Here is a 26,806-nt window from a genome sequence, read left to right on the forward strand (position 1 = left end):
AAAGCGGGAGCGCTGTGCGTTTGTGGCCAGTTTGAATTAAAAAGCAAGGCCCTGGGGCTGGAGAGATGGCTCAGAGGTTAAGAGCACTGTCTGCTCCTCCAGAGGTCCTGAGTTCAATTCCCAGCAACCACATGGTGGCTCACAACCATCTATAATGTGATCTGATGCCCTCTTCTGGCCTGCAGGTGTACATACAGGCGGAACACTGTATACATAATAATAAACAAATAAATACTTTTTTTAAAAAAGCAAGGTCCTGTCTAATGTAAAAGTGACTTTGAACTCCTCATCCTGTTTTTACCCTTCCTTAATTTTATTTTACATATTTTACATGTGCACAAAGTGCCTGCCTGAAGCATGCAGAAGTCAGCAGAGTACATTAGATTCCCTGAAACTGGGTTAAAGACCCAGTTGGGAGCTGACATGTACATGCTGGGAACCCAGCGTCCTCTGTGAGAGCAGCCAGTGTGCTTAACTCTGCTCCATCTCTGCAGTCTTCCATGAGTTTCTTCTGTCTAATTCCCAACCACGGATATAGCATCATAGAACTGGCTGGCCTTGAACTCACCAAAATCCTCCTGCCTCTGTCTTACTGTGTCCAGCCCTGTAGTGTTTTTAAGTACGAATGTTTTTTTTTTTTTTTTAAGATTTATTTATTTATTATTTATACAGTGCACATTAACTAGATCACGTTATAGATGGTTGTGAGCCTCCACGTAGCTGCTGGGAATCGAACTCAGGGCCTCTGGAAAAGCAGTCAGTGCTCTTAACCGCTGAGCCATCTCTCCAGTATGAATGTTTTGTCTCTATCTTTTTATATGTGTGCGCCACGTCGTGCTTGGTGGAGGTCAGAGGAAGGTATGAATCCTCTGGAACTGGAGTTACAGATAGTGAGCCACAATGTGGGTGCTGGGACTTGAACCCAGGTCCTTTGCAAGAGCAACAAGTGCTCTAAGCAGCTGAGCCAGGTCTCCAGCCTTCTGGTAGTATGTTAAAGCACCAGTTTCCATCACATCTGGCAAACAGACTGTAATATAGAGTGCAGCAGGACTACAACCTCCCAGACCGCACCGCGGAACCTCCTCTGGTGTGACCGTAGATGACCAATCGCTGAGGAGCACTGGAGCAGGACAGCAGGACTACCTCTCCCATAAGCCACTGCGAGCTTGGCTGTCTTATTATTTCCAGACTTGGCGAGGGCGGGGAGCAAGGACTACTCTTTCCCGGCAGGCGGTGCGGCCAGAGGAGGAGGCGCAGGACTTCATTTCCCAGCAGGCTTCATTCAGGCGGCGGGCGCCGCGGTGCCTTGTGTGGGATGTAAGCGCGGAGGTGGGCTCGGGGGACCGAGGCCAGGACTCTCCTTGGGACTTGCGGGAGGCTGGTTTGGGTTTACCTTCTGGACAGGCTCCAGAGGACCGGGTAAAGGTCATAGGGATCGGGAAGGGCAGCCTTTAAGGGTCCCCAGAGAGGACCTTGGGACGCAGCCACATTGGGGCTGGGGGTCCCGGGATTGCAGGGAACAAGAAGGCCCTAGAGCCTTGGTTGAATGGTATTAGCGACCGAGCCGCCGCCCGTGAGCGCAGGACGAAGCGTCTAGCGAAGCAGAATTGTGGCGGAGGGTAGACCCTTAGCGGAGCCTGGGAGGGGGCTCTCTCGCCGAGCCCGACCCTCCCTCCCTCGGCTCGCCCACAGGCCACCGCCCGCCGCCATGGGGCTGAAGGCCGCCCAGAAGACGCTGTTCCCTCTGCGCTCTATCGACGACGTGGTGCGTCTGTTCGCTGCGGAGCTGGGCCGAGAGGAGCCGGACCTGGTGCTCCTCTCCTTGGTTCTGGGCTTCGTGGAGCATTTCCTGGCTGTCAACCGTGTCATCCCCACCAACGTGCCCGAGCTCACCTTCCAGCCCAGCCCCGCACCCGACCCTCCTGGCGGCCTCACCTACTTCCCGGTGGCCGACCTATCCATCATTGCTGCCCTCTATGCCCGATTCACCGCTCAGATCCGCGGCGCTGTGGACCTCTCCCTCTACCCTCGAGAGGGGGGCGTTTCCAGTCGCGAACTGGTGAAGAAGGTCTCAGATGTCATATGGAACAGCCTCAGCCGCTCCTACTTCAAGGACCGAGCCCACATCCAGTCCCTCTTCAGCTTCATCACAGGTTGGAGTCAGACAGGTGGTCAGGGGAGCAAGCGAACCGTGTCTGAACCGTGTGCTTTACAGCCCTTTTGAAACCATGTGTAGCGAGTGGGGCAGGTATTATTTCTCCTTCGCAGCTGTGGAAACAGAAGCCGGAAGAGGGGAAATGATGTTCTCATGTCAGAGTGATAGGGCTGGGCCTGCCAGATCTTACCCTCTACTCCTTCAACGCCCCAGCCCTGCCATTGAATAGCCACAGGAATCTGGCAGCCCAACCCACCGGGGAAAGGGGGTGGCTGCGGCAGCAGATGGGGGAGGTAGGACAAAGGGGCAGATACATTTGAGACAATTAAAAGAGGGGATGCCTATGAAAATATTTTGAAAGGAAACACAGACTTGAGCTCAAGAAGCGTTAGGCTAAGGACTTGCAACGTGCCTCAGCTCCCGGTGCATGCGTGGCACTAAGAATCCGAGGCCACTTCTGAGCTTAGCAGGAAAAAAGTACAGAGATAAACCCGGGCGCGCGAGCCGGGGTGAAGGAGGGAGGGAGGGAGGGAGGGGTGGGGGTGGGGATGTTCAGAGGGTTATGGGTTTGCAGTAAGACACCAGGTTAAATCATTGTGGTAACAGAAGCACATGATGTAGAAAAGGGAGGGACAGTTTCTGGCTGGGTGGAGCGGGATCTAGAAAGGTCTCCTGCTGGGGTTGGGTTAACAGAAGGGAAGAGGCTGTGAGGGCAGAGGGATGGGTAAGTGTGATTGGTTAGGGGCGCGAAGCTTGGGCACAGGCTTGAGGGGGCATGGCCCACTTCCAGGACAGAGCTCTCGTTACTGCCCTCTTCCACAGGCACTAAACTGGACAGCTCGGGCGTGGCGTTTGCGGTGGTAGGGGCCTGCCAGGCCCTGGGTCTCCGAGATGTCCATCTGGCCTTGTCTGAGGATCACGCTTGGGTGGTGTTTGGGCCCAATGGGGAACAGACAGCTGAGGTCACCTGGCACGGCAAAGGCAACGAGGACCGTAGGGGCCAGACGGTCAATGCTGGCGTGGCCGAGCGGGTATTGCATTTCCCCCAGTCCTCACCCCCTCGTTGTGTGTGTGAAGGCGGGAGGCAGACGTGGTGAACTGACTCAGGTTGCCACTCCCTTGAGCAGGCACAAGGTGGGACACCCTGAGATGTCTCCTTTTGTGCCTTTCCAAGAGCTGGCTGTACCTAAAAGGATCATACATGCGCTGTGACCGCAAGATGGAGGTGGCGTTCATGGTGTGTGCCATCAACCCATCCATTGATCTTCACACTGACTCCTTGGAGCTGCTGCAGCTGCAGCAGGTAAGGAGATTGCCTCTGCCCTGGGCCCTCTCACTCCCTTCTGTAGAATGGACTGGCCTTTCTCCATGCTCAAGGGAAAAGGGAGTTGAGACATGAAGGGCTCTGCTTTGTGAAAGGACGGAGCCTTGGAGGCTAGCCTTTCTCTGGAGGACGGGCCCTGGGGCTTCTACCTGCCAGGCAGCTCCCTTCTCACTCAGCTCTTTTTCTTCGCCTCTAGAAGCTGCTCTGGCTGCTGTATGACCTAGGACATCTGGAAAGGTCAGTAGGAGGATATGATCAGACGAGGCCTTGGTGGATTCGGGGAGCAGGGTGGTAGCCTGGGCTTATGATCTGTTCCCAGGTACCCCATGGCACTAGGGAACTTGGCAGATCTGGAGGAGCTGGAGCCCAGCCCTGGTCGGCCGGACCCACTCACCCTCTATCACAAGGTGAGAGCAGCTCAGGAAGCAGCAGCTCCTTTCTAGGGACTGAGGGGTTAGGTGAAAAAGGAAGGGCTCCGCGTGCTGGGACTATCTTCTGCCCTACTTTGTGTAAGGCATGTGCATGATGAGGGTGCTTTTGTGTTTAGGAAGTGCCCTGGGCTCCCCAGCCTAGGGTTGGCAGGGCCTGAATCTATCCCCCAAGCGCTGCATTTTTCAGCTACCCTTTTCAGCTATCCTGGCGTACAGCCTGTGGTAGCACTGTGGAGAGATGTTAGCTTGCATAATGTGGTAGGAGGATGGTTGGGCTTGGAAGCCTTTGTGTGGGAACATGTGGGAAAGAGACCTGGCCCAGGCTTGAGTGCCTCCCTGTCCCTCCCCAGGCCTTGCTTTATGGGGTCACCAGTCCTTTTGTCTGCCTTTGCCTTAGCAAGCAGGCTTGCAGAGTCAGGTCAGGGTTGGAGTGTGGAGCACCAGGTAGAAGGGCCAGCAGGGAGTGGAGCCAGGGTTGGAGTCAGGGAGGCCTCTCTGGCATCCGTATCCCTGATGGGGCAGCGGGGGCTGCCTCTCTGAGGTTCCTCTGCTCCATCCTCCAGGGAATTGCCTCAGCCAAGACCTACTACCAGGACGAGCACATCTACCCGTACATGTACCTGGCTGGCTACCACTGCCGCAACCGCAATGTGCGCGAAGCCCTGCAGGCCTGGGCCGACACTGCCACTGTTATCCAAGAGTGAGGACCCCCTGCCAGGGCCTCCAGCCTGTGCTCTTTCTCTGTCACCTTCCAGTCAGGTGTCCAGGAGTGAGACCTTGTCCCGAGCCCTGTCCTCTCTCTGATCAGCCCTTACACAGCCAAGGCTACCATCACCAGGGAAGTGAGGACCTCTGGTTCGCATCTCATCTCACGCCTTTTCTCCTTTACCCTCTCTGCCCATTTTTTTCTGCTCAGTTGTGTTATCCTTGATGTCATTGTCTCTGCCCAGTTTCTAGTCCAGGCTCCCACACTCCACTGCTTAATCTTGCCTTGGACTAACATGGTCACCATCATCTGGGTGAACAAGGGCCCCAGCCTCTCACCCAGTCAGTGGGATGTCCCATTGTGAGGGGGCTGTCACCCTGAATCCTACATGTTCTCACAGCTACAACTACTGCCGAGAGGATGAGGAGATCTACAAGGAATTCTTTGAAGTGGCCAATGACGTCATCCCCAATCTGCTGAAGGAGGCAGCCAGCCTGCTAGAAGCAGGCGAGGAGCGGCCAGGGGAGCAAGCTCAGGTGAAGGGCTGGACTCCGTTAGTCCCCTCCTTCCTGGGCATAATGGAACGGATTGGGGATTCTCTTTTGCTGGAGCTGATAGTCTGGGCTTGGGTTTGAAGGGCCATGAGGGTGTTTTAGAGCTTAAAGCCTTTAGGTAGATGGGTTGATGGTCCATCCTTTCATGGCCAGGTTCTAACCTGGGTTAGGCGGTAGGTGAGGAAAGGCCCCCCCCACCCCTGCACACCAGGGGTTGGCTCTGTGAGGCATTTGCCTTCACTGCATCCAGGGCTTTGCCCAGGTGGAGCCTGGCCTGCACGCTGTCTGACCTCTGTCTGCCATACCTTCCCTCTTGTGCAGGGCACCCAGGGCCAAGGTTCTGCCCTCCAGGACCCAGAGTGCTTTGCCCACCTGCTGCGATTCTATGACGGCATCTGCAAATGGGAGGAGGGCAGCCCCACGCCGGTGCTGCATGTCGGCTGGGCAACGTTCCTCGTGCAGTCCCTAGGCCGCTTCGAGGGGCAGGTGAGAGGGCACTGTCAGGGGGCTGGGAACTACCAGCAGGGACAGCAGCCACAGGGGAGTGAGGCTGTTGCATGTGCCTGGCTGAAAGGAGCTTCCTAGAGGGGTGGCCAGCCTTTTCCTCGCCTTGCGCTCTTGCCCAGGTGCGGCAGAAGGTGCACATAGTCAGCCGGGAAGCAGAGGCAGCAGAGGCTGAAGAACCGTGGGGGGATGAAGCCCGAGAAGGCCGGCGCCGCGGTCCCCGCCGAGAGTCCAAACCAGAGGAGCCACCCCCACCCAAGAAGCCTGCACTGGACAAGGGCCCTGCAGGGCAAAGTGCAGGGTCGGGACCACCCCGGAAAACGCCAGGGACTGTCGCAGGGACTGCCCGTGGCCCTGAAGTCGGCAGTGCTGCTCAGGCTCCAGCGCCTGCAGCATCACCACCACCAGGGGGCCCAGTGCTCACTTTCCAGAGCGAGAAGATGAAAGGCATGAAGGAGCTCCTGGTGGCCACCAAGATCAACTCAAGCGCCATCAAGCTGCAACTCACGGCGCAGTCGCAAGTGCAGATGAAGAAACAGAAAGTGTCCACACCCAGCGACTACACGCTCTCTTTTCTTAAGCGGCAGCGCAAGGGCCTTTGAACTGTTGGGGAGTCTGTGACTCACTTCCAACAGGCTTCACTCTAGTCCCCTAATTCAAGCCCAGACTCCGCCCACAGTCCCAGGGGGCCCAGAGCTGTCCTGCAGTGTCTAGGAGCCTTCAGTAAGCTCCTTTGCAGGGCTGTAGCTCGGCTCTTAGAATCCAGGTTTCATCTCCCACCAGCTGGCCAATGGAACCTCATTGTAAGTCTATGTAACCAATCTTTAGAGGGCCAATCCCTGAAGTTCAGTGGATCGCTACGGGAACCCTAGTCAAGCCTGAACACTTCGGCATTCCTCTCACTTGGGGGCGGAGGTTGACCTTAGCCCAGGAGCGTAGATGCTGCCCGGAAGCCCTGGAGCCCAGGACTCCCTTCAGTCCCTAGGGATAGATTTCCGCACTTTAGAGTTCCATCCTTTGGGAATCCAAGTGTCCTACCCCAAAGAATTTACATACTGCTGCCTGAATTTGGAAATCTTTGCTTCCTCGCCTCCCTAGCCCCAGAGTCCAGGACATGAAGCTCCGACTCTTGTCTGTGAATAATACTGAGACTCGCCCCCTTCCTGACCAAACTGGCCCCAGAACAGAGCAGGACCTCTTCCAGCCCTCTGGGAACCTCCCCGAGGTCCCAGGAGGAAATCTGCACGGGGTGTGGGAGGGCCATTCTCTTCCTGTTTTGTACATAGATTTATTTTTCAGTTCTAAGGAAGATAAATACATTTTGTTAAAAAAAAAAAAAAAAAAAGACATGTCCGTGTTTCATCTGGGAAATCAGGGATAGGGCGGGGAGGGGAAGACTCGCTTTTGCTCTGTCTTAGGATTTTGAACTTCATGCTCCGCACCTGTAGCGCATTGAGAAACTGGGTGTTGGGGAAGAACCTAAGCTCCGCCCCTAGGTCCGGGACTTCCCCGCTCAGCCAGGGCGCCTCCTCTCGGCCAAGCGGGCGGCGGGGCATCCCCGGCCTGGCCCCGCCCCGCCCTGGCCCCGCCCCCACGGCCTCGGAGTCTCGGCGCTGCCCTGCCCGCCCGCCCTCCTGCCTCGCCCCGCCCCGCCCCGCGCCGCTCCGCGCCGGCTCCGCAGCTTGCGCCCGCCGGCCGGTCCGGCGCCGGGCCATGGCGCTGTTGCGGGATGTGTCACTGCAGGATCCGCGGGACCGCTTCGAGCTGCTGCAGCGTGTGGGAGCCGGGACCTATGGCGACGTTTACAAGGTGCGCTGCGCCGGGCTGCGGGACGGGCGGGAGCGCAGGAGGAGGGTGCATCTTAACGCCCCGCCGCCGCAGCCCCGGCCCCGCCCCCTCCTCACCCCGCTTCTCGCCCTGCGACCCGCAGGCCCGCGACACCGTCACCTCCGAACTGGCTGCGGTGAAGATCGTCAAGCTAGACCCAGGTGTGGGCCCGGGTGGGGCCTCTGCGCTCCAGGGAGGCGGGCGCGTGAGCTGCCGGGGGTGGAGAGTTGACATTTTCGAGACACCTCCAGAGAGGCTGACCCCAGGAGAGATTAAGGACTGCCACCTGCTCGGCGAGGAGATAAACACTCTATACCCAATTTGCATATAGGTGGCGAGTCTGGGCTACCTCTCTGTGCCACCCCATAATGCCGTTTGCTCCCCAGGGGACGACATCAGCTCTCTTCAGCAGGAAATCACCATCCTTCGTGAATGCCGACACCCCAATGTTGTGGCCTACATTGGCAGCTACCTCAGGTGAAGTTGTTTATCTTCTTACCCCAGACAGCCCTCATGTGTCCTGCTGTGTGCCAACCCAGCTCTTTGTTGTGTGCCCCCCCCCCCCACCCCAGGAATGACCGCTTGTGGATCTGTATGGAGTTCTGTGGAGGGGGTTCGCTGCAGGAGATTTACCATGGTGAGAGCCAGGCTCCATGGGGCATGCCCTTTCCTCATTCCAATGTGGGGGCAAGAGAGCATCCTCTTGGCTGAACTTGGGTTCCTCTTTGCTTCTGACTGGCTGTGTGACCTTGAGAGAAATACTGTCCTTCTCTGGGCTCAGTTTCCCAACCTAAACTTAGAAGAAACGTGGCTAGCATCACTTTACTGTAGTGGTGCCGGCTGCTTCGCACTAGGCAGGGTGGCTGGGGAGGTCAGCATATCCCTCAGGCTCTCTCTCCAGCCTTCATGTTGTCCCTTTCAGCTACCGGGCCTCTAGAAGAGAGGCAGATTGCCTATGTTTGCCGGGAGGCACTGAAGGTACTAGGTTCATCGACAGCACCCACTTTGGAGTCCTCAGACATGTGGACCCAACCCAGCTTTCCATCAGGAATTGGGATCTTGGGATGGGCTGGCCTAGGGGCTGTGGGCCCCAGGGGAAGGGGGCCCCACTTCTGTTCCCGGAAGCAGCCCATTTCCCTCTTGGCTCAGTCACTTCCTGTTTGGGGAGAGGGGAGGAGGAAGCGGCTTGGGTGGGGTGGGGGGGCCCGGTCCTGAGGAGGGGCTAGGGAGAGATAATTAGTGCTAAGTAGCTGTCTTCAAAGACTCCTATTTGTCCCCAGGGGCTCCACCACCTGCACTCTCAGGGGAAAATTCACCGAGACATCAAGGTAGGGGTCAGCCAAGGGCAGTGGGTAGCGTTGAGTGAGGAGGAAGCTGCTAGGTACCTGACACAATCCGTTCTGTGTTCTCCAGGGTGCCAACCTTCTGCTCACTCTGCAGGGTGATGTCAAGCTGGGTCAGTACTGGGGGATGCCATGTGGTGAGGGTTCAGCAGGGGTTCTGATCATAGGACTTGAGTGCTGGGGATCCCAGTCACTTTACAGCTTGGGCCTCAGTATCCCTACTTAGGAGACGTTAGCACTGTTACTTGCTTGCCAGTAGTTGGCGAGGAGGTTGGATTGGGAGGAATCTGACATGATCAGGTTTTCAGAGATGGTGACCCCTCTCAGAAAAGGGGCCCGGTCTACCTTGGGACAGTTGTGGCCGGACCCGAGCCCTATCTGGTATAGCCTGGGCCCTGGGGTAGGAGGTGAGTGAGGCCCTGAGGCTGGTAAGAGTCTCTTTTTCCTGCAGCGGACTTTGGGGTATCAGGTGAGCTGACAGCGTCTGTGGCCAAGAGGCGGTCTTTCATTGGCACTCCATACTGGTAAGATGGTGTCCTAGCAGTAGGGGTAAGGGCCACAGGTAGGGCACCTGGCCACCTCATCTGTAACCCTGGCTCTAGGATGGCACCAGAGGTTGCTGCTGTGGAACGCAAGGGTGGCTACAATGAACTATGTGACGTCTGGGCCCTGGGCATCACCGCCATTGAGCTGGGCGAACTGCAGCCGCCGTTGTTCCACCTGCACCCCATGAGGTCAGCTTAGCACATGCCCCTTGCCTGCCCTTTGCCTTGATGACCCTTGACCCATGGCCCGCCCCATCTCCCCCAGGGCCTTGATGCTCATGTCGAAGAGCAGCTTCCAACCACCCAAGCTGAGAGACAAGACGCGCTGGTGAGGGCCCACCCACAGTCGAGATCCCCTTTTCCAGCCAAGCCCCATGGGATGGAGGCTTTTACCAATGGTTGAGCATGGTTCTCGCTCTAGGCTTAGGACTCCATATGGACAGGAGGGAAGAACTAGTCACTTACGATGGAGGCGCTGCTGTGGCACAGCAGCAACCCTGTGCCAGCTGCTCCTTCCTTGCTGGCTAGATGGGGCAACTGACAGGATGCTTCTGTGCAGACAGAGCTCAACCTGGGTTTGGTGGGTGGGGCTTTTGTGCCCACCAGGACCCAGAATTTCCACCACTTCCTAAAGCTGGCCCTAACCAAGAACCCCAAGAAGAGACCCACAGCTGAGAAGCTTCTGCAGGTGGGACTCAGGGGATGAGCCTTGTGGGGCGGGGGGGGGGTGGAGCTTGAGGCTCCCAAGACAAGACCTGGAGGACAGGGACCAACCTCGTCACCCTTTCCTCCTCCAGCACCCGTTCACAACCCAGCAGCTCCCTCGGGCCCTTCTCACCCAGCTCCTCGACAAGGCCAGCGACCCCCACCTGGGAACCCTCTCCTCCGAGGACTGTGAGCTAGAGGTAAAGTGGGCTCTGGGAGCTGGATCAGCCTGGCCTGGTTGGACTGAGCCTTACAGGTGTATAAATCAGAGTTTCTGTGACTAGTGGAATTCCAGCACAGAGAGCCTTTCTTGAGTCAAGCCCACCCACCAGAATCTTGAGTGGGTCTTGCCTCACTACTCTCCCTCAGGTCCATGCCAGCCGTGACTATGACTAAGCTACCTTCCTTTCTGAGTGGCCTTTGGCAAGTGTCTCGGTGCTTCTGTGCTGCTTTTCTCACCTGTGGGATTTAGGGCTGTTTTAGTTCATAGACATCTTAGAAGGCTGTCATGAAAACAGAACACCTGGGGCTGGAGAGATGATGTCAGAGGTTAAGGGCACTGACTGCTTCTCCAGAGGTCCTGAGTTCAATTCCCAGCAACCACATGGTGCCTCACAACCATCTATAATGTGATCCGATGCCCTCTTCTGGCCAGCGGGTGTACATGCAGGCAGAACACTGTATACATAGTAATAAATAAATCTTAAAACAAAACCAACAATAACAAAAAACCCAGAATACCTGATGAGTGTCAAGACCTGGAGAGTTCCTGGCAAGAGGTAAATACTGGGTGTAAGTCTGTTGTTTGTGTTCTTTCTTAGACTCACGATATGTTCCCAGACACCATCCATTCCCGGGGCCATCATGGTCCAGCAGAGAGGACCCCCTCTGAGATCCAGTGTAAGTCTTCTGACAAGGCTAAGTGCATCCATGGACCTGGTACTGTTTTGAGGGTCCATCCTGAGGCTTTGACCCCTTCCTAACCTAATACTCTCGAACCCTAGTTCACCAAGTGAAATTTGGCGCTCCTCGCCGGAAGGAGACAGATCCTCTCAATGAACCGGTGAGGCACTGGTTATGTGTAGGGGGTAGTGGTTCAGGGTAGGGTCCGGTGTGCCAATGCAGGTGGAACATTCCAAATCAGGGCCAAGGAACATCGCAAAGCAGGGGTTGCCAGTGTCGCCTGGGGTCCAAGGCTGGTGGCTCCCCTGGGCCTGTGTTACCAGGGGTCCTGGGTTGGAGGCTCTTCCTAGGCCGTTCTCCTTTAGACAGCACTGGAAAGTGGAAGGCTGGCCACACCCTCCCGAAACCTAGGTCTCACAGGACTGAGGGCCCCCAACTTGGCCATATTCCTCAGTCTGCCTATCACAGGATAATGTGACGCCATCTACTCTTGGCCATATCCCTCAGTGTGCCTATCAAGGATAATGTCACACCATCTACTCTTGGCCATATCCCTGAGTCTGCCTATCACAGGATAATGTCACACCATCTACTCTTACTTGCTGTCACACATTCCTCCTATTCCAAGTGTCCCTCTCTTTGCCCTGCTGTCTGGCTGTTTGCTGTTTCCTTCTGTCTCTCCCTCCTGTCTTATCTTTGTCATTTTGTCTTTCACAAGTCCTTTCCTGTTACCAGAATCCTTTCCATCTGTCTGTTGGTCTGCTTGCTATTGCGCTCTCGCTCTCCCTCAATTTTTGTTTTTGTTTTTGTTTTTCGAGACAGGGTTTCTCTGTGCAGCTTTGGCTGTCCTGGACTCACTTTGTAGACCAGGCTGGCCTCGAACTCACAGCGATCCATCTGCCTCTGCCTCCCGAGTGCTGGGATTAAAAGTGTGCACCACCATGCCTGGCCTGCCTCTATGTTTTGTTTTGTTTTGTTTTTAAAGATATATTTATTTATTTATACAGCATTTTGCCTGAATGTGTGCCTACACACCAGAAGAGGGCACCAGATCTCATTGTAGATGGTTGTGAGCCACCATGTGGCTGCTGGAAATTGAGTTCAGGACCTCTGGAAGAGCAGCTAGTGCTCTTAACCTCTGAGCCATCTCTATGTTGAAAATGTTGGTCTGTGCGCGCGCGCTCTCTCTCTCTCTCTCTCTCTCTCTCTCTCTCTCTCTCTCTCTCTCTCTCTCTCTCTCTCTCTGTTAGTGTTGAGGAGGATCATCTAACTTACTCCAGCAGGCTTTGAACTCACCCTGTAGTCAAGGCATTGCCTCGAATTCCAGGTCATTCCTGGCTGTTCCTGTCCATCTCTTGATCCCCTTCTCTTTTTCTTCACCTCTCTCCTGGTGTCTCTGCCTTGGTCTGCAGTGGGAGGAGGAGTGGACGCTGCTGGGAAAAGAGGAACTGAGTGGGTGAGTGCGCAAGGCTGGGGAAGCTGAGGGCAGGTTGGGGCTTACGTAAGACTAACCACTGATCCCCTTTTCTGGCCCAGGAGCCTGCTGCAGTCAGTCCAGGAGGCCCTGGAAGAAAGGTGAGTGGTCCACACCTGGGATGTAGGAGGGCTTCCAGGTCAGGGGGCCAGTCTCCTCTCACCTCCCATCGTGCCATCTGCTCTGTCCCTGTAGGAGCCTGACTATCCGGCCAACCGTAGAACTCCAGGTGTGCACTGGAAGAGGGTGGAACTGGGAAGTGAGCCATGTGCACAGAGTGCCAAGGGGCAGAGAATGCACCACAGGGCACCTGCTGATGGCCCGGCTGTTTCTGACCCTCTTGCCAGGAGCTGGACTCCCCAGATGATGCCATGGGAACCATCAAACGGGCCCCGTTTTTGGGGCTGCCCCACACTGAGCCAACACCTGATGACAATGCCCAGTCCTGCTCCCCAGGTGAGGCTCAGGCTTGGCAGGCCAGGAGGCGATCTGGGGTAAGGCTGGGGCTTGCAGTCACTGTGATCTGTGTGTATAGGAATGCTGTCAGCACCTCCACCTGGCCCTGGCAGCCCCCCAATGATGCCCACTGCCTGGGCTACCCTGAAACAGCGGGAGGATCCTGAGGTAAGGCGACACCAGAGGGGTGGGAGGTAGGTGGTAGGGTATCATGTGGGCCTTGACTCCTTCCCTCCCACACAGAGATCATCCTGTCATGGCCTTCCTCCCACCCCCAAGGTGCATGTAAGTGTTCACTGGCTGTCCCTAGGCCCTGCTGCCCTGCCGTTCCCACTGGGTCCCTCAAATGCTACTCAATTCCTCCTCAGATGGGTGCCTGCTTCTCCAAGGTCTTCAATGGCTGCCCCTTGCAGATCCATGCTGCTGTCACTTGGGTTCACCCTGTGACTCGAGGTGGGCCAGGGGTAGAGCAGAGGCAGTGACGTAGGATACCCAGAGGCTTGGGCCAGGGGCGGGTGGCAGCCTCTGACCTTATGCCCATGCCTGCAGACCAGTTCCTGGTGGTCGGGGCAGAGGAAGGCATCTACACCCTCAACCTGCATGAGCTGCATGAGGACACACTGGAGAAGGTGAGGCCTGTTGGCTTTGGGGAGCAGAGGCACGGGGACGCTGGGTGCCGACCACCTGCCTGTCTTTGGTCCTAGCTCATCTCCCAGCGCTGCTCCTGGCTCTACTGTGTGAACAATGTGTTGCTTTCACTCTCAGGTAGGAGGAAGAGGGTGCAGAGGCAGCCAGAGCACCCTTCCCAAACTTTCTCTGAGCCCTTGTGGTCCTCCCCTTCCACTTCAGGAAAATCCACGCACATCTGGGCGCATGACCTCCCAGGCCTGTTCGAGCAGCGGAGACTGCAGCACCAGGCCCCCCTCTCCATCCCAACCAACCGCATCACTCAGCGCATCATCCCCAGGTCAGCAGGGTGTGGGCTGCGGGGGAGGAGCCCCAGAATAGTGCCTGCTGGATGGGGCTCCCCCTACTCGCCCCTGGGTCTTAGCTAATCGCTCAGGCGCTTTCCGCTTTCCGTTCCTGAGGCTGTTTCCTCCTGTTCAGTACAGTTGGTGGCCTCCCCTCCTGTCCACCTGGCTTGTTGGAATGCACATAGGGATGTGGATGTGACAGTGCTTTGTAGATAGGCGTTGGAGGCTGTGGGCTTCATCCAGCAGTGCAGTGGCCCTATGCTGGCCTTGACACATGAGTCAAGAGAAACAAAGAAGATGGGTATTCATGGCAGACTGCTTGATTCAGGGTGGGTGCTGAGGGGGAGGGGCAGGGGGTTGGGGGGTGAGCTGGAAGCTGGGAGGCAGAAGCAGCTCAGAATCAGGATGCACTGCTGTGTTCCATGGGAGGGCAGAGTATGTAGGTGGGACCAAACAGCAAGGCCTGGCAAACCCCATGGTGTTTGGCCTGAGGGTTGAGAGCCACACAGGTGGCCAAACCCTTCCTCTGTTGCCAAGCCGGGGACTGGGACACTGTCCAACCGACAGCAGTACTGTCAGCATTTCAAAGGATCCTGTTGTGTACTGGTCAGTGTGTGTCCTGCGGTAGATGGTTCAGCTCAGTGTCCAAGAGCCAGGCTGGTATGGTGGCTCTTGCCTGCCATCCCAGCACTCAGGAGAATGAGGCAGGCAGATATCAAGTTTGAGTCCAGCCTGGGCTACTTAGGGCTACTTTGCCTCAAAACAAACAAACAAACAAACAAAAACAAAACAAAAAACACAGCTGGGCGTGGTGGTGCATGCCTGTAATCTCAGATACGTGGGAGATAGGGCCGGGAGGACCAAAATTTCATGGTTCTCCTTATCTGCCTCTTGAGTTTGAGGCTAGCCTGGGTGGTATGAGTTTCAGTCTATGAAAACAATATACTGGCCACATAGAGAGCTACAGTAGGACTGGTATTTGGGGAGCAGAATGGTCAGGTCTGGTGACTGGCTGTGGAGGAGCCCCCTGCAGAAGCTACACAGCCCAGAACTGACGTTGGTGTGAGGTGCAGCCGTTTAGCCAGTAACTGTGCAGCCAGCACTTTCCTCATATGCCCGTGGCATTGTGCAGGGCTCAGGCACATCTGTGGACTGACGGGACCTTTGCCCCTTCTCTTCATGCCATTTTTTTCCCCCTCTGTGGGAAGGAGGTAGATGGTAAACCTAGAAAAACGAGGCTCTTTGGCAGTGATGGCTCCAAGCATGCGCCATAGAGAAGAGCAGGCTGACGAGGACTGAAAAGGGCTGCTCTGAAGGCTTTCCATGAGAAAGTGCTATTAGAACCAAGACCGAGGACAGGGCTGAGCGCTGACAGGATAGCTCACTGGTGAAGTAAGGTAAGGTAGCTTGCCTAGCATGTTTGACGTTCTAGGGTTAGTCCACAGTGCTGTAGGAACCTAGGACTTAGAGAAGTGTGGGGCTGGCAAGAGTGCTCGGTGGTTAGACACCTGTCACCTGATGATGGAAAGGAGTCCAGCTCCTGTAAGTTGTTCTCTGACCTCTCCAATCATATCACATTGTGTATATATACGTGCATGCACAGACACACACACACACACACACACACACACACACACGCATGCCCACATGCACGTGTGCACTCAATAAATTGTTAAAAATAATAATTTAATTTTATGTGCGTTGGTGTGAAGGTGTCATATCCCCTGGAACTGGAGATAGAGACAGTTGTGAGCTGCCATGTGGGTGCTGGGAATTGAAACCAGATCCTTTGAAAGGGCAGCCAGTGCTCTTAACCACTGAGCCCCAATAAACTTAATTTTTAAAGCCAGCAGTGGTGGCTTTTTCCCAGCACTCAGGAGGCAGAGGCAGGTGATCTTTGTGAGTTTGAGACCAGCCTGGTCTATAGAGTGAGTCCAGCACAGCCAAGGCTACATAAAGAAACCCTGTCTCAAAAAAAAAAAAACAACAAAATTTAAATTTAAAAGAAGGTACAGAGCTGTGGGAATGGTTATTTAAGGAGAAGAGATGCCCAACACAAAGGTTTTAGAGAAGGAGCAGGTGTGGCCTGCTTGAGGAACAGGAGGTCATCTTGGGGCTGTCTCTACAGGGAGGCCTTGGCCTTTAACTCACAACAGCCTGGAGGCTGCTGGTGAAGTGTGACAGGCTCTGAGGTCTTCACGGGATCTCTGCTGCTGGGTGAGGAATAAACCACTGATAAGCGAGGGTGCTGGAGGCCATGGGAAAGAAGCGTGTTGCAGCGCCTAGGTGACCAGCAGTGGAGGTGTGGGCTGCCGTAGGAGTAAAGGAAGTGAAAGCTGGTCTGGTTCTGGTTCTGTTTTGCAAGTGGAGCCAGCAGGATTTCCTGGAGATAGGCGGTGTTTGAAAGCGAAAGGGCGGTCAAGGTTGAATGCAAGGCTTCTGACCTAGGCTGAGGGAAGGATAGAGCTGTCATCGGCTGTGAGGGACGTAGGAGACAGGGTTCCCCCCCCCCCACCCCAGTTTTGCTTGTCATCTCAGCATTCAAGAAGTTGAGGCAGGAGGATTACTGGAAGTTTGATGCTACAGTGTGAGACCTTTGTGTAAATTCACATTTCAAAAGATTGCACTTCTCTGTGAGTGGGACCTCCTTCGTCCATCTGGGAGAACTGGAGCATCAAGAAGAGTGGGCCGGGAAGCAGCCCCAGTGTTCTCATGGCCAGGTTGAAGGGGCAGGCCAGCCCTGGGCAGCAGTACCAGGAGACCTGGAGGAAAGCCTTATCTGCAGAGCTCAGAGCAGGCCTGTATCTGGTGCCTCTGGCCTTCCTGTGCCTCTGTTCTGACCCATAACTTTCAGGCAGAGGGCTTGCCAGAGCCCTGTGATGTCAGTGGCACCTTTGACCCTGTGTCTACTCAAAAGAAGGAAAGAAATGGGATATGCTTTAGAGGAAACACCAGATGCAAACACCCTGATCATCCCAGATGCCAGCTGGGAAGAGAGTGGGAGGAAGAGGGAGGGCAGAGGGCAGCACAGTGAGGCACACACCAGCTTCCTCCCAGGGGCTTGTCCTGGCAGAAGTACAGACGGGACCTATGGCACTAGGAGGAGATTGCCTTGTTAACTGCTCAGTTCCTTAGATGAAAAACCAGGCTCAAGTGGTCAGTCCCCTGAGGGCGTGGGGTCACTCCCCAGAAGGCAGCCACTCTGGCTCCACAGGGCCAGAGCCCCAGCTGGGTGCAGGAGGCAGACCACGTGCTGTTTGAAGTCTTTACATCCCCCCAGGGCCTGTTTGTCAGTCTTTGTGATGGACTGAGTCTACTCAAGCTGGGACCTGCATCAGCCAGTGTCTGGTCTCCACACTAGCTGCCTCACCTGTGAGGAAACAAGAGGCTCGCTACATATCCCAAGCTAACCTGGGCTACAGAGTTAAGACTGTAAGAACTGAAGTACTGCTGTAGCTTAGTTTATCAGGTAAAGGTGGTTGTGGCCAAGCCTGATGACCTGAGTTCACTCTCAAGGATTCCATGGTGGAACGGGGACCCGCTCCTGCACGTTGTCTTTACACACGTGCCATGATATGTATTCCCCAGAACCAATCAGTCAGTGTAAAGAAATACTTTATTTTGAATTTTTTACATTTATTATTGTTTGTTTGTTTGTTTGAGACAGGGTCTCTATTGCCCTTACTGTCCTAGAACTCATTATATAGACCAGGCTGGCCTTCAACTCAAAGAGATCCTCCTGCCACTGCCTTTCAAGTGCTGGGATAGAGACTTTTTTTCGGGGGGGGGGTGATGAGCCCATGTGCCACACAGTACTCGAGTGGAGGTCAGAGGACAATTTATAGGAGTAATCTTTCTCAGTCTGCCCCCTGGACCCCAGGAATTGAGTTCAGGTTGTAAGTCTTAGTGGCAGGTACCTGGACCCAATGAGCCATCTATTCAGCCCAAGAAAAGTTTAAAAAAGAATAAAGAAGCCGGGCGTGGTGGCGCATGCCTTTAATCCCAGCACTCGGGAGGCAGAGGCAGGCGGATCACTGTGAGTTCGAGGCCAGCCTGGTCTACAAAGGGAGTCCAGGATGGCCAAGGCTACACAGAGAAACCCTGTCTCAAAAAAACAAACAAAAAAAACCAAAAAAAAAAAAAGAATAAAGAAAAAAAGGGGGGGGGGGTTGGCGGCACAGGATCTGGTGGCTCAGGCTTCTAATGTCAGCACTTGGGAGTTTGAGAGCAGCCTAGGTTACATGAACCTTGTCTCCAAAAACTTAAAAACAACCAGGGGCTGGAGAGATGGCTCAGTGGTTAAGAGCACTGACTGCTCTTCCAGAGGGCCTGGGTTCATCTACATGGCAGCTCACAGCCACCTTTAACCTCAGTTTCAGGGGTTTTGATGCCTTCTCACCTTTGCAGGCGCCAGGCACAAAATTAGTGTACAGAACACACACACACACATACATGCAAGCAAACATTCAAACACACACAAAATAAACTTCAAAAAGAGAAACCCAAAACAAAAGAACAGCCGCTGTGTCGCCCCCCTCCATCCCCCATGAGTGACTGCCCAGGCTGGGGAGCCCAAGATGCCCACAGAGGTGAGCCCCTTGGAGCCCTCAATCATAAAGCAGGCAGATGGTAGTAGCCACTCACAGGGCTCAGTGGGGGCCTTGCCCATGGATGGCTCCCAGAACATACGCTGCTTTGACCCCTACAGGCGCTTTGCCCTGTCCACTAAGATTCCTGACACCAAAGGCTGCCTGCAGTGTCGTGTGGGTAAGCGCCGACTGCAACTGCATGGGGCTGGGGGGGGGGGGGCTGCAAGGCAGGGCCCTTGCCAACTCCCTCCTTTTCCCACAGTTCGTAACCCCTATACGGGCAGTACCTTCCTGCTGGCCGCCCTGCCTGCCAGCCTGCTTCTGCTGCAGTGGTACGAGCCGCTGCAGAAATTCCTGCTGCTGAAGGTAAGAGATCAGAAGACCCTTGGGTGGCAGGGTGCCTACAGGAGAAACAGAGCCAAGCTTCTCTGCTGTCCCCCAGAATTTTTCCAGTCCCCTGCCCAGCCCGGCAGGGATGCTGGAGCCGCTGGTGCTGGATGGGAAGGAGCTGCCACAGGTGTGTGTGGGTGCCGAGGGGCCTGAGGGACCCGGCTGCCGAGTCCTGTTCCATGTCTTGCCTCTGGAGGCTGGCCTGACTCCAGACATCCTCATCCCTCCTGGTGAGCAGCAGAGCTGGGTGCTGCAGGGAGGGGACACTTGAAACCATGAGAGGGGTGGGGTTATGGGGTGCTTCAGTCCAGGCTCTCTGATCTGGGCTTCCATGAAAGATTTCACTAGACTAACCTGGGCTCAGTGCCCAGGCCTGGGATCCTCTTCTGAGGCCGAAGCGTGAGGATTGCATGAACCCAGGAATAGATGCCAACAGCCTGGGTAACGTAACAACCCAAAGGTGAGGCAGGAAGATCCTGAGTTTGAGGCCAGTCTATTTAGAGTTCTGTGGCAGCCTGACCTACATAGTGTGGTCCAGTCTCAAAAGCAAAACAAGCCTAGGCTTGGTAGCATATGACTTTAATCCCAGCACTAAGGAGACAGAGGCAGGTGGATCTGTGAGTTCAAGGCCAGCCCAGTCTACACAGTAAGTTCTAGAAGAGCCAAAGCTACATAATAGAGAGACGCTGTCTCTTTAAAAAAAAAGGGGGGGGGGGCTGAAGAGATGGCTCAGAGGATAAGAGCACTGTCTGCTCTTCCAAAGGTCCTGAGTTCAATTCCCAGCAACACATGGTGGCTCACAACCACCTATAATGAGATCTGGTGCCCTCTTCTGGTGTGCAGGTATACACGCAAGCAGAACACTGTATAAATAATAAATAAATACATCTGAAAATGACTTAAACTTAAAACAAAACAAGCTGGGCATGGTGGTGCACGCCTGTAATCCCAGCACTTGGGGAGGCAGAGGCAGATGGATCTCTGTGAGTTTGAGGCCAGCCTGGTCTACAAAATGAGTTCAAGACAGCCAAGGCTACACAGAGAAGGCCCTGTCTCAGGAACCAAACAAACAAAACCCCAAACAAAAAGACCAAACAAATAAAAAAGACGAGACGACCAAACTAAACTAGATCTAGGATTAAAGGGCTTGGCACCCAAGGGAAAGCTGGCTGCCTGTGCTTGAGCCCTAGCCAGAAGCAGCAGGAAAAGGGGCTCTGGCCACATAGGGAACAGAGAACAGAGAAGGGTGGCATCTCAGCCATGGGACAGCTGGGGTAGTGGGTAGAGAGGGAAGGGCTCTTGGTGCCAAGAGTCCTTTGGGATTTCATTCCTAATTCTTCTGCTGCTTCTTTTAAAAATTATTTTTAATTTAGTTTATGTATATGAATTGTTTGCCTCCATGCCTTCACATATACATGCCTCCATGTGTATATACCATGTGCATGCCTTGGAGGGCAGAAGAGGGTGACTTGGAGTTACAGGTGGTCATGAGCCACTGTGTGCATGTGCGGAATGGAACCCACATCCTTTGGAAGAGCAGCCAGCACTCCTAACCACTGAGCCATTGCTCCAGCTCCCTCAGTCTTAATTCTTACGATGGCCCTGCGAAGTAGGTAGCTCGTGTCTGAGTGACGAAGGAGGAGAATGAAGTTCAGAGAGAGGAAGTGACTTGTGCCAGGCCACAGAATGACTGAATCACTGAGTCAGCCTGCTTTGGCTGACCCTGGACCCTTCTGTAGGCTCCTATAGGACCCTAGAACTCCTTCCTGGATCTTAATAAACCTGAGGGCAAGTCCCTTGTTCTGAGTGTGATCCCATGAGGCTTGTGTGCGGTAAAATATGCTGTTGGTTTAGAACTGGCTGTAGCATGCTCCTTCAGCCCTTGGTTTGTCAGAGTGGGCTAGTGGCCTTGCCTCTCTTCTCTGCCCACAGAGGGAATCCCAGGCTCTGCCCAACAGGTGATCCAGGTGGACAGGGACACAGTCCTGGTCAGCTTTGAACGTGAGTGCCCTAGGATCAGGGTTGTAGGGCAGTGGAGAGTGGCGGTGAGGACAGCTTTATGGGTCTGCTATCCCATAAGGGGGCCACCTGTCCCCTGCCCACCAGCTCTCTCCCTGTGCAGGCTGTGTGAGGATCGTTAACCTGCAGGGTGAGCCCACGGCTGCACTGGCCCCTGAGCTTACCTTCGACTTCCCTATTGAGACTGTGGGTGAGTAAACCAGACATGGGCATGGCAGTATCCACCATCCAGAAGTATGTGGTTGGGCTTGTGGCTCAGGGCTTGCCATGGGACCAAGGAAGATTCCCTATTCCCTTTGGGGATCTGTCATGGTCACCTAGCATCATTGAGGGTTGGTCTGGGTCAGGTAGGGCTGGAGCAGCCACTGTGCCTTGTGCCTTGTGAGGGGATCCGTGGCATGCAAACGTAGTGTAGAGTTGACAGCCTGTTCTTCCAGTGTGCCTGCAGGACAGCGTGCTGGCTTTCTGGAGCCATGGTATGCAGGGCCGAAGCCTTGATACCAATGAGGTGAGTGGGGCTTAGGGGACCTAACTGTCTCCAATTCTGAGGGCCTTGTTTAGAAAGGACCTGTGGAGATGATATCAGAGTCCCTTGTCTTCCAGGTGACTCAGGAGATTACGGATGAGACCAGGATCTTCCGAGTGCTGGGGGCCCACAGGTAGACACAGTTGGTATTGGAAATGTACCTTCCATTTCAGATACCACCCCAGACTAGAAATAGAGGTGGGCTCACTGCACTTTCGGGCTTTGCTCACCTTGTGCCTCTTCCCCCACCAGGGACATCATCCTGGAAAGCATTCCCACTGACAACCCCAGGGCACACAGCAACCTCTACATCCTCACGGGTCATCAGAGCAGCTACTGAGCTGTCTCCCCGATGGTGCCCAGGCCTCAGTCACCACCTCCAGCCTCTGCTGGGGTTCCAGAGGACAGACCTAATTCTGAGAAGTGTTTGGGGGCAGGGAGGGGAGGTAGCCCACCCCCCTCAGCAATAACTGGACCAGAGGAAGCTGCGACCACCTACCCTCCCTGGAGTGTTGTCCCCCAGTACAGGAGGCCCTGGGCGGGATGGGGCTGCCCAGCTGGTCCATTCCATTTTCTTACTCCCTTTCCATTTCTTTCTGCCAAGAGCCTGTCCCAGGTTCTATCCTGGGCAACATGTATTTAAGAGAATTATATTGGTATTAAAGCTGGTTGGTTTTATCCCACTAGTCCCTCTGAGATGGAGGAGTTGAGACCTCACCTTCTGCTGCTCCTCCTCTTTTTCTTGCAGGACACCTTTCTGAAAGAGATTGGTTGGTCTCAGGTGTGCACCATGGAAAGGTCCACTGGTGTTCTGTGGAGTCTAGGTTCAAGTGACACAGCCAGTGGTCCGACAGCCATCTTGGGCCTGTATCTTCCTGGTCCCTGTCTGAGCAGCCTTCACTCAATTTTGTAGATTGAGACCTCTGCTGTAATCTGGCGTCTTATGGATGTATGCAGGGGAACTCTGAGAAAACAGACCTGTCCAGGGCAGCCTTGCCCCAAACAGGATCTAGCTTGTGGTCTGTGGGAGGATGCTGGAAGCTCGCCAGGGAATGTCCATGGCCATTCTGGGATCTGCACTCTGGCCCTGTCTACTGCAGTGTGCATGACAAGCTTGGAGCAGTACAGTGATGACATCAGCTTAGCCTGAGAAGATGGGTGGGTGTGGGTTCCTTTAGCGTCCAGTCACTCCATCCCAGGCTTGGGGTCACTACCAAGATACAGCTCAACACCCAGGAAACTTGTTGGCACCCATCTCCTCTGTGGCTTATGCTTTGCATTGCCCTCTTGCAAAGGGTTCAGAGACCCCAGGCCAAGTGTCCCCTCCCCTATGGCCCCAGACACTTCAGTGGCTGACCAGGGTCACAGGAGGAGCATGGGGCACACAGATGAGGCCTGGCCTGGGAGGGTTAAGCGGGTATATGGAGCGAAGGTCCCGATTTCAGTGCTCTGTTCCCGTTCATTGTCACCCTCCTGACATTTAGAAAAAGTGTTGGCAGAAGGTCTTGTGCCTGGTATGCTGGCTGCAAGTACTTGCCGGCTCAGTGAAGCGGTGGGCGGGTGAGGGTGGGTAGGTGACAGCTCATGTGAACAGAATTGTGGCCCCTGTGGTTGTTACTGTCCCCTTGACTACCCTCTTCTAAATCCCTGATTGCTTGTTTTCTAGTGATCAAGAAGTTTGTTTGGTTGAAATGGGGAGCCAGACCCCAAGTCGTCTGGGGGCCAGGGTAGATAGAGCTACAGAGTAAATACCTAGTTTTCTTGGCAACATGCTGGCGGTGGGGGTGAGAGGTGTGCTCTGCCAGACCATAACACTTGACCGCTGGGCTGGTGCACTGCAGGAACTGGCCCTCAGACTTCAGAGCAGAGGGCTGCAAGCAGTGCCACCTTGTGGTCGGAGTCCATCTGAAAAGGAGGTTTAGGGGTGCAGTATGCCTGGTCAAAGAGAAGACCTACTAATAGTGTTTGCTGCCAGGAAGGTGGTGCCACAAGCCAGAGACAGGGCAAGCCAGGAATCTGCACTGGAAGATGTAATTTTATTTATGTATCTGTTTCTAGACACTTTTTTAAATACAAAAGAGACACAAGGTGAATTCCTGTGAACCACTCCCCACCCCCCAGTATTCAGGAGGCAGAGACTGTGTGTGACAGTCCAGCCTGGTCTACATAGTGAACTCCAGGCCAGCCAAGGTTATATGCAGACAGGACCCTGCCTCAAAAATAAATAAAACTTGCCTCTCATTTGTCCCTTCTAGAAGTATTTATGATACTTAAACAATTGGACATATTTTTGTTTATGTATATTTATTTACAACATTCCACATATCCTAGCTTTCTGAGAATACATTCTGGAAGATCTTTCCATTATCAGCCTGGCCTTTTTTTGTTGTTTTGTATAGCTAGTTCAGGGTTGTATGCGTTTCAGGTGACTAATGCTAACTGAAAGATCTTTATTGATGGAATGTATTTCTACCTTAATATCACAGACCACACTGCAATAAATACCTCCTGTGTCAGAGGCGCTCTGTGTACCCAAGTGTTGCTGGGGGGTGGATTCCTGCATGTGGCATTGCTGGAGTGGAGTGGCTGCGTTTGCCTCGGTGAGGTGCCGTACAGATGCCGCTATGGGATGGGGCCTCCGGCCTCCTCTTCATTTCTGTGCATAGAGATACATAATCAGTTATGGTGACTCACACCTGTCACCCAGGACTGCCAGCCAGGGCTACGTACAGAGACCCTGTGTGAAAAAGCAGAACAGAGAATGTGGGCTCATTAGCATGTTCAGCAAACAGGCCTGTGCCAGAAAGGAAAAGCATACAGGAAAGCCCTGTGCAGCCCATCCCTGAAGTTGCAAGGGAGCCTCTGGAATGAGAAGGTGATGTGGAGCTTGAGGCAGCTGCCCTAGTCTCTGAGTTTTACCCAGCATGCACCATCAGCTAAAGCAGGACGATTGGGTGGTCAGGACATGCTGAAGTCCTCAGTGCAGCAATACAAACCGGTCTTTATGTTTTGTTTTTTGAGACAGGGTTTCTCTGTGTGTAACCCTGGTTAGTCTGGACTCTGTAGACTAGGCTAGCCTCGAACTGAAAGAGATCCACTTGCCTCTGCACACCAAGTGCTGGGACCACAAAATGGTCTTAAGAGAAAGTCCCATAGATGGCAAGAGAAAGTGTCAAAAAAAGTGCAAAACACATTCAAAACACTCAAAACAGCTGGGAGAAGTAAAGGGGGCCTTCTTTCTCATGCACAGGGTTAAGGGGTTGGTGGAAAAGAGGTAGAGGCTTCAATAACCCAAATAAAACAGAGTTTTAAAAAAGGGCCTTTAATCTCAGCACAGAGGCAGAGGCAGGCTGATCACTGTGAGTTTGAGGCCAGACTAGGAGAAAAAAAAAAAAAAAATCAACCTAAACCCTTTTTTCCTTAAAGTTACTTTAAAAAAATTTTTTTTTTAATTTCATGTATATGAATGCTCTATTTACATGTACACCTGCAGGCCAGATGAGGGCATTAGAGGGTGTAGATGGTTGTGAGTCACCATGTGGTTGCTGGGAATTGAACTCAGGACCTCTGGAAGAGCAGACAGCCTCTTAACCACTGAGCCATCTCTCCAGCCCCCCTTAAAGTTACTTTCGTCAGGGAATTTCTATATTTCTATATTGAGACAGGGTTTCTCTGTGTAACAGCTCTGGCTGTCCTGGAACTCATTCTGTAGACCACACTGACCTTGAACTCATAGAAATCTGCCTGCCTCTGCCTCCCAAGTGCTGTAATTAAAGGAGTTTGCCACCACGGCCTAGCTTATCAGAGCATTTATTACAGCAATGGAAATGAAACTAGGATAGCTATTGTGGATGAGGAGGCATAGAGACTGTAGTTCATGCCTCTCCTCATAATCCTTTCCCTAGTTCTAAAAAGTTTATTTTTACTTTATGAATGAGCGCTTACAAAAGTATATACATGTACTATGTATTGTTTTGGTTTTTAAAAAAATTTTTTATTAATTTATTCTTATTACATCTCAATGGTTATCCCATCCCCTGTATCCTCCCATTCTTCCCTCCCTCCCATTTTCCCCTTATTCCCTTCCCCTGTGACTGTTCCTGAGGGGGATTACCTCCCCCTGTATATGCTCATAGGGTATCAAGTCTCTTCTTGGTAACCTGCTGTCCTTCCTCTGAGTGCCACCAGGTCTCCCCTTCCAGGGGACATGGTCAAATGTGAGGCACTAGAGTACATGAGAAAGTCATATCACACTCTCCACTCAACTGTGGAGAATGTTCTGACCATTGGCTAGATCTGGGTAGGGGTTTAAAGTTTACCGCCTGTATTGTCCTTGGTTGGTGCCTTAGTTTGAGCGGGACCCCTGGGCCCTAATCTGCCTATCATAATGTTCTACTTGTAGGTTTCTAGGACCCTCTGGATCCTTCTACTTTGCTATTCTCCCGTGCTTCTCTCATCTACAGTCCCAATAGGATGCCCTCCCCTCTGTCCCAGTTTCCTGGTAAGTGAAGTCTTTCGTGGGACATGCCCCTTGGGCTAGTATGCAGATATAAGTGAGTATATACCATTTGAGTCTTTCTGCTTCTGGGTTAACTCACTCATTATGATCATTTCTAGCTCAATCCATTTATGCACAAATTTCGGGAATTCCTTGTTTTTAATAGCTGAGTAGTATTCCATAGTGTATATGTACCACAGTTTCTTTATCCATTCTTCTACTGAGGGACACTTAGGCTGTTTCCATGTTCTGGCTATTATGAATAAGGCTGCTATGAACATGGTTGAGCAAATTTTCTTGTTGTGTGCTGGAGCATCTTCTGGGTATATTCCAAGGAGTGGAATAGCTGGGTCTTGAGGAAGCCCTATTCCCATTTTTCTGAGATAGCACCAGGTAGATTTCCAAAGTGGCTGTACTAGTTTGCATTCCCACCAGCAATGAAGGAGTGTTCCTCTCTCCCTACATCCTCACCAGCATGTGGTGTGTTTTGGGTTTTTTTGTTTTTGTTTTTCAAGACAAGGTTTCTCTGTGTAGCTTGGCTTTCCTAGACTTACTTTGTAGATCAGGCTGGCCTCAAGCTCACAGGGATCTGCCTGCCTCTTCCTCCCGAGTGTTCGGATTAAAGGCATATGCCACCATTCCCGGCTTTATGTATTGTTTTAAACAAAATCTCAAATATTCAATTTTACCAATAAAGACTTGGGAGCCAGATGCTGGAGTGAAAACCTGCTAGCTCACAGAGGCAGAGAAAGCACCTAGCTGACCTTCCTCCTTAGCCAACACCCCCAAAGGAAAGGAAGCTCTCTTTCTCCATGCCATCTCAAAAAACCCTCAAATTGAATGTGCCTCTCCTCTACTTCCTGAGCATCTCTCTGTTCTCCTG

The 26,806-nt window shown here is 53.5% G+C and overlaps 2 protein-coding genes across 5 annotated transcripts; both read left to right on the top strand.

Annotated features, from left to right (window-relative positions):
* Positions 1 to 1,174: 1,174 nt before the first annotated feature.
* Positions 1,175 to 7,005, top strand: Men1 (menin 1). Of its 4 annotated transcripts, none has more exons than XM_051145966.1 (10): positions 1,175 to 1,317; positions 1,693 to 2,153; positions 2,978 to 3,186; positions 3,330 to 3,458; positions 3,676 to 3,716; positions 3,799 to 3,886; positions 4,474 to 4,610; positions 5,017 to 5,152; positions 5,492 to 5,656; positions 5,797 to 7,005. In XM_051145966.1, coding segments are annotated over exons 1-10 (1,848 nt in total). In that variant the 5' UTR covers positions 1,175 to 1,315; the 3' UTR covers positions 6,277 to 7,005. The 4 variants fall into 4 exon arrangements, with proteins under 4 accessions (XP_051001923.1, XP_051001926.1, XP_051001924.1 ...); XM_051145969.1 differs by having other exon boundaries at positions 1,211 to 1,329; XM_051145968.1 differs by having other exon boundaries at positions 1,316 to 1,419.
* Positions 7,006 to 7,342: 337 nt separating this feature from the next.
* Map4k2 (mitogen-activated protein kinase kinase kinase kinase 2) lies at positions 7,343 to 23,397 on the top strand. The gene is made up of 32 exons (XM_051145970.1): positions 7,343 to 7,483; positions 7,605 to 7,662; positions 7,888 to 7,978; positions 8,074 to 8,138; positions 8,424 to 8,479; positions 8,782 to 8,829; positions 8,915 to 8,957; positions 9,296 to 9,368; positions 9,447 to 9,578; positions 9,655 to 9,717; positions 9,996 to 10,077; positions 10,187 to 10,294; positions 10,916 to 10,994; positions 11,099 to 11,157; positions 12,410 to 12,453; positions 12,534 to 12,572; positions 12,667 to 12,700; positions 12,819 to 12,927; positions 13,007 to 13,095; positions 13,171 to 13,212; positions 13,296 to 13,380; positions 13,477 to 13,556; positions 13,632 to 13,692; positions 13,777 to 13,894; positions 18,610 to 18,668; positions 18,753 to 18,856; positions 18,933 to 19,110; positions 20,813 to 20,881; positions 21,003 to 21,089; positions 21,337 to 21,407; positions 21,503 to 21,558; positions 21,678 to 23,397. The coding sequence occupies exons 1-32, from the start codon at positions 7,388 to 7,390 to the stop codon at positions 21,763 to 21,765; spliced, it is 2,466 nt and encodes an 821-aa protein (XP_051001927.1). The 5' UTR covers positions 7,343 to 7,387; the 3' UTR covers positions 21,766 to 23,397.
* Positions 23,398 to 26,806: the final 3,409 nt, after the last annotated feature.

The sequence above is a fragment of the Acomys russatus genome, chromosome 5 (genome assembly GCF_903995435.1).
Source record: "Acomys russatus chromosome 5, mAcoRus1.1, whole genome shotgun sequence".
NCBI lineage: Eukaryota > Metazoa > Chordata > Mammalia > Rodentia > Muridae > Acomys > Acomys russatus.

Bases quoted from the DNA above. Each gene is read 5' to 3' on its own strand.
- Men1 (XM_051145966.1), top strand. The intron at 3,459-3,675 runs GTAAGGAGATTG...CTTCGCCTCTAG, and splicing joins AGCTGCTGCAGCTGCAGCAG to AAGCTGCTCTGGCTGCTGTA. The intron at 3,717-3,798 runs GTCAGTAGGAGG...ATCTGTTCCCAG, and splicing joins GACCTAGGACATCTGGAAAG to GTACCCCATGGCACTAGGGA.
- Map4k2 (XM_051145970.1), top strand. From the start codon at position 7,388: ATGGCGCTGTTGCGGGATGTGTCACTGCAGGATCCGCGGGACCGCTTC. The intron at 7,484-7,604 runs GTGCGCTGCGCC...TGCGACCCGCAG, and splicing joins CCTATGGCGACGTTTACAAG to GCCCGCGACACCGTCACCTC. The intron at 9,718-9,995 runs GTGAGGGCCCAC...TGTGCCCACCAG, and splicing joins CTGAGAGACAAGACGCGCTG to GACCCAGAATTTCCACCACT.